The sequence below is a fragment of the Dromiciops gliroides genome, chromosome 1 (assembly GCF_019393635.1).
Source record: "Dromiciops gliroides isolate mDroGli1 chromosome 1, mDroGli1.pri, whole genome shotgun sequence".
NCBI classification, from domain to species: Eukaryota; Metazoa; Chordata; class Mammalia; order Microbiotheria; family Microbiotheriidae; genus Dromiciops; species Dromiciops gliroides.
Genome location: NC_057861.1, coordinates 18,620,826 through 18,626,503, shown reverse-complemented (window position 1 = coordinate 18,626,503; position 5,678 = coordinate 18,620,826). Strand labels below are relative to the sequence as shown.

Below are 5,678 nucleotides of genomic sequence, written 5' to 3'. Positions count from 1 at the left end.
TGATGGTTAAGTGATTTGCCCAGGGTCCCACAGCTAGTAAGTGTCAAGAGTCTGAGGCTGGGTTTGAACTCAGGTCCTCCTGAATCCAGGGCCAGTACATTATCCACTGTGCCACCTGGCTGCCCCCCTCTAGATTTCAAGATTTATGGAGGACTTGGGGTAACAAAACGTTGCTGAGAACATTTTCTGTGTGTCTGAGTCCCCAAGAGGAGGAAAGAAAAAGCTAGACCACTGGGAATCTTTCAGGAATATGCTTTAATGAAGATCAGTGTAGGCTCAGAGGAAGGTGGCTTCCTCTGGTGGGGTGGGGGTGGGGAGACCCCTTCTTCTAGCTGCTCTTGCAGTATTTCTTAGTGTCCAAGTTCTTGTGTTCCTCATTGTATGGTGCCTTGGCAAAGCAGTTGGCAGCATTTCGGTCACAGTTGCAGATGAAGGCCTCACACTCATTGTTTTTGCCTGGAGAGGGGAAGATGGAAAGAGGCCTGAGCTACCTGTTATATATGCACCACGGTGCTTTATGCGCTAAGAACATAATTGATGTATGAAATCCACTTGTTATGCTGAAAGGGACCTTAGAACAGGGAATGTCAGAGCTGGGAGGGGCTTTAGAACAAGGGCTGTCAGAGCTGGGAGGGGCCTTAGAACAGGGAATGTCAGAGCTGGGAGGGGCCTTAGAACAGGGAATGTCAGAGCTGGGAGGGACCTTAGAACAGGGAATGTCAGAGCTGAAAGGGACCTTAGAACAGGGAATGTCAGAGCTGAAAGGGACCTTAGAACAGGGAATGTCAGAGCTGGGAGGGGCCTTAGAACAGGGAATGTCAGAGCTGGGAGGGGCCTTAGAACAGGGAATGTCAGAGCTGGGAGGGGCCTTAGAACAGGGAATGTCAGACCTGGGAGGGGCCTTAGAACAGGGAATGTCAGAGCTGGGAGGGACCTTAGAACAGGGAATGTCAGACCTGGGAGGGGCCTTAGAACAGGGAATGTCAGAGCTGGGAGGGACCTTAGAACAGGGAATGTCAGAGCTGGGAGGGGCCTTAGAACAGGGAATGTCAGAGCTGGGAGGGGCCTTAGAACAGGGAATGTCAGAGCTGGGAGGGGCCATCAAGGACACCAAATTTTCACACCCTAAATTTGGGAGATGAAACTTTTCCACTCCTGGAAGGCCTCTAGGCCCTCAAGGGTACGGCGAGGCTTGGGGTGCACCTACTTTTGCAGGTGATCACATTGCCAGAACAGCTGTAGGAATAAAGCTCAGTGTAGGGGTTGTCCAGGATAAACTTGCAGCTGGAAAGTTTCTTGGCATCTGTGTAGCACTGGTCATGCACCTGGCAGCACCTGAAGGGGAAGGACAATAATCAGTGCCCAGCCAGGAGCCACAGGTGTGAGCTGGAGGTGCCACAGCCCAGGTGGCCACTTTCCCCCAGGCCCTCACCCCAGCCTCTGAGGCCCCAGGAGCCTGGAAGGACAATTTCTCCAGACTCAGCTTCCCCCCACCCCACCCAGATTCTTTATTTCCTCTGCAGCTAAAAGCTGAATTTGCCAACCGCCCCCCCCCAGCTTTGCCCATCCAGGGCTCTGACTCTCCAGGTGGCCAACCAACTCTCCGACCTCAGACACTTGACACTTACTAGCTGTGTGACCTTGGGCAAGTCACTTAACCCTCATTGCCCCGCAAAAAACCCCACAAAAAACCCTCCACAAAACAAACAAACAAACAAAACCCATCAGGAAGGGGACAATTCTCCCGTGTTGGGGTGACCTAGGGATCAGTGTTGTTGGGGAGACCAGAGTTGGGGAGCCAGCACTTGAGGGTCAACTCTCCCCTCTGCTAGAATGCAAACTTCTTCACAACTTGTCCATTGAATGATTGGTGGATTGGTCTACTCTTTCCCTAGGGGCCAACCTGGTAATGAACCTCTCAGATTGGTCCTACCCTAGTCTTGATTTTATCTATGAGGAAACTGAGGTAGAGGAAGGTTTAAGTGATTGACCAGTAGCTAGTAATTGTCTGAGAAGGGATTTGAACCCAGATCTGCCTGACTCCAAGATCAATCCTTTAGCTATCCCACCACTCTGTCTGAGCAGGTATTTTTAAAAAAATGACAAAATCTTAGAGCTGGAAGGGACCCAAGGTCACATTAGTTCAGCCTGTGACACTAACTTTTTTTTTTTTTAGTGAGGTAATGGGGTTAAGTGACATGCCCAGGGTCACACAGCTAGTAAGTGTTAAGTGTCTGAGGCTGGATTTGAACTCAGGTACTCCTGACTCCAGGGCCAGTGCTCTATCCACTGGGCCACCTAACTGCCCCTTTAAAACTCTTTTTTTTTTTTTTTGGTGAGGCAATTGGGGTTAAGTGATTTGCCCAGGGTCACACAGCTATTAAGTGTCAAGGGTCTGAGGTGGGACTTGAACTCAGGTCCTCCTGAATCCAGGGCCGGTGTTCTATCCACTGCGCCACCTAGCTGCTGATTCTAACTTTCGACAGAACTAAATTGACTCCAAGGCCTCTCAAGGCCTATAGTCCATCATCCACCCTCTTTCTTCCCTTGGTTACTCACCGGTCAAGTTCATCCACAGGGGTGCCTTTCCCTCCAAGGCCACAATAACAACCGTAATCATTGTATTCTAGCAGGGGCTTACTTCCAGGAATCACACACTGGATCATTTTTCGGAACTGCCATACTGCTCGGGGGCTGACGCCATGGGCAGCAGTGCCCACTGAAGAGGGGAAAACAGAGGTGTAAGTCACCTTGTGATGGTTAGCTTGCTAGGGATTGAGACCAAGGTTGTGGACTCAGTCCATGAGATCATGAGATTTGCAGCTGAAACTTCATCTCAGCAGCTAGTTATAAAGGGGCTTAGGACTGGCTATCCATGAACTTGTTTGTGAAAAAACAAAAAACAATTCTCATAACTCTTTTTTTTTTTTTGGCGGGGCAATGGGGGTTAAGTGACTTGCCCAGGGTCACATAGCTAGTAAGTATCAAGTGTCTGAGGCTGGATTTGAACTCAGGTCCTCCTGAATCCAAGGCTGGTGCTTTATCCACTGCACCACCTAGCTGCCCCTCTCATAACTCTTTCAACAGAATTGGTTTCCTTTGAAAGTGGTGGTGGATAAAGGTGGTGCAGTGGATAAAGCACCAGCCTTGGATTCAGGAGGACCTGAGTTCAAATCCAGCCTCAGACACTTGATACTTACTAGCTGTGTGACCCTGGGCAAGTCACTTAACCCCCATTGCCCCGCCATAAAAACAAAAACAAACAAAAAAAAAAGTGAGAAAAAAAAGCAAAATCCTTTACAAATATGTATGTTGAACAAAACAAATTCCCACATTAGCCATGCTCATTCATATATATATATATATATATATGTGTGTGTGTGTGTGTGTGTGTATCTGTATACACACATGCTTCAATCTCTTTCGAGACTATTAGCTCTCTATCTGTGGGTAGCCTGTTTTATTCTGGAGTCTTTTGGGATTGTGGTTGGCCATTGTGTTGAGTTTTTTTTTTTTTAACACATGGGTCTTTTTCCTTCTTCTTTGATCTCTGTAGGGTACATATCTAGTAGCTAAGTCAAAAGGGATGCACAGTTTAGTAGTTTTTCAGGCAGAGTTCCAATTTTCTTCCAGAATGGCTAGATTGGCTTGCAGTTCTACCAACAGTTCACTAATGTACCTGCTTCCCCACAGCCTCTCCAGCATTTCTAAATTTCCTTTTGCCAATCTTTGTCAATCTAAGGGGTGTGAGGTAGAACCTCAAGAGTTGTATTAAATTGTATTTTTCTAATTTTTAGTAAGTTAGATCATTTTTGGTGTGACTTGCCCAGGGTCACACAGCTAGTGTCAAGTGTCTGAGGCCAGATTTGAACTCAGGTCTTACTGAATCCAGGGATGGTGCTTCATCCTCTGTGCCACCTAGAGTGTTTTTTTCATATGGTTATTGATAGCCCAGGTTTTTTCCTCTTCAAACTGCTTCCTTATGTCTTTTGACATATGTCTTTATCAACTGAGGAATGACTCTAATTCTTATAAATTTGAATCAGTTCTCTATATATCTTAGAAATGAGACTTTCATCTGAAAACTTGCTGCCAAGATTTTTCTCCAATTCTCAGCCTCTCTCTCTCTCTCTCTCTCTTTTTTTTTTTGGTGAGGCAATTGGGGTTAAGTGACTTGCCTAGGGTCATACAGCTAGTAACTGTTAAGTGTCTGAGCCAGATTTGAACTCAGGTCCTCCTGAATCCAGGGCTGGTACTTTATCCACTGCGCCGCCTAGCTGCTCCTCTTTCTTTCTTTCTTTCTTTTCTTTCTTTCTTTCTTTCTTTCTTTCTTTCTTTCTTTCTTTCTTTCTTTCTTTCTTTCTTCCTTCCTTCCTTCCTTCCTTCCTTCCTTCCTTCCTTCCTTCCTTCCTTCCTTCCTTCCTTCCTTCCTTCCTTCCTTCCTTCCTTCCTTCCTTCCTTCCTCCCTCTCTCTCTCTCTCCCTCTCTCTCTCTCTCTCTCTCTCTCTCTCTCTCTCTCTCTCTCTCTCTCTTTTTTGCAGGGCAATGAGGGTTAAATGACTTGCCCAGGGTCACACAGCTAGTAAGTGTCAAGTGTCTGAGACCTGATTTGAACTAAGATCCTCCTGAATCCAGGGCCGGTGCTTTATCCACTGTACCACCTAGCTGCCCCCCATGATCCTCGAATTTCAGTCAGTCATCAACATTTATTCAGCACCTAATATATTCCAGGCACTGTACTATGGGTTGGGGATGAAAAAAGAGGCAAAGGAGTTGCTGCCTTCAAGGAGTTTACAATCTAATAAATCTAATACATGTTTATTGATTCACTGACAGTTCATATAGTTCTCGTGTCTGTCTTAGCAGGTGGACTCTCAAGTATTTTATACTATCTGTAGCTGTATTAAATGGAATTTTTTCTCTCTCTGCTGCATTTTACTGGCAATATACAGATAGGCCAATGATTTGTGTGAGTGTTTTATTTCCTGTAACTTTGATAAGTTTCATTTAGTTTAGTTGGCTCTTTAAGGTTTCTGTAAGTAGACCATCATTTTCTCTGTAAAATACATTCATTTTTGTTTCTTCATGCCTTCAATGACCTTTTCTTGTCTTACTGTAATAGCTAGCATTTCTAGAACTAATGCTGGCTCTTGGTTTTCCAAGATATGGTTCATTTGATCATTTTAAGGAAAGTTTTGTTTATTCCTGTACTTCCTGGTGTTTTGTTTTTTTTTTAAACAAGAATGGGTGTTGTATCTTGTCAGAAGCTTTCCCTGCATTGATTGATACAGTCATACGATTTTTGTTGCCTTTGTTATTTGTATGGTCAGTTCCTTTTATAGTTTCCTAATATGGATCCAGCCTCTCATTCCTAGTATAAATCCAGCCTGGCCTTAGAGTATAATGTTTGTGATATGTTGCTGTAGTTTCCTTGTTAATGTTTTATTTAAAAAATGTACATCAATATTCATTAGGGATACTAATCTAGTTTTCTGTCTGTTTTGACTCTCCCTGACTTAGTTATCAAGACCATATTTGTTCATAGAAAGAATTGAAAAGGACTCTTTCTTCTTTTCTTTTTTTTTTTGAGTTTATGAAGTATGGGAATTAATTGTTCATTAAAAGTAGAAATCACTTGCAGATCCATCTAATCCTACCCGCCCCCCCCCCAAGTTCAA

General features: G+C 44.7%; 1 protein-coding gene across 1 annotated transcript; it reads right to left on the bottom strand.

Annotated features, from left to right (window-relative positions):
- Nucleotides 1-236: 236 nt before the first annotated feature.
- On the bottom strand, nucleotides 237-2,812 carry PLA2G1B (phospholipase A2 group IB). Its single transcript, XM_043977284.1, is given in 4 exon segments — nucleotides 237-456; nucleotides 1,208-1,335; nucleotides 2,560-2,749; nucleotides 2,752-2,812. Coding segments are annotated over 4 exon segments (507 nt in total). The 3' UTR covers nucleotides 237-328.
- Nucleotides 2,813-5,678: the final 2,866 nt, after the last annotated feature.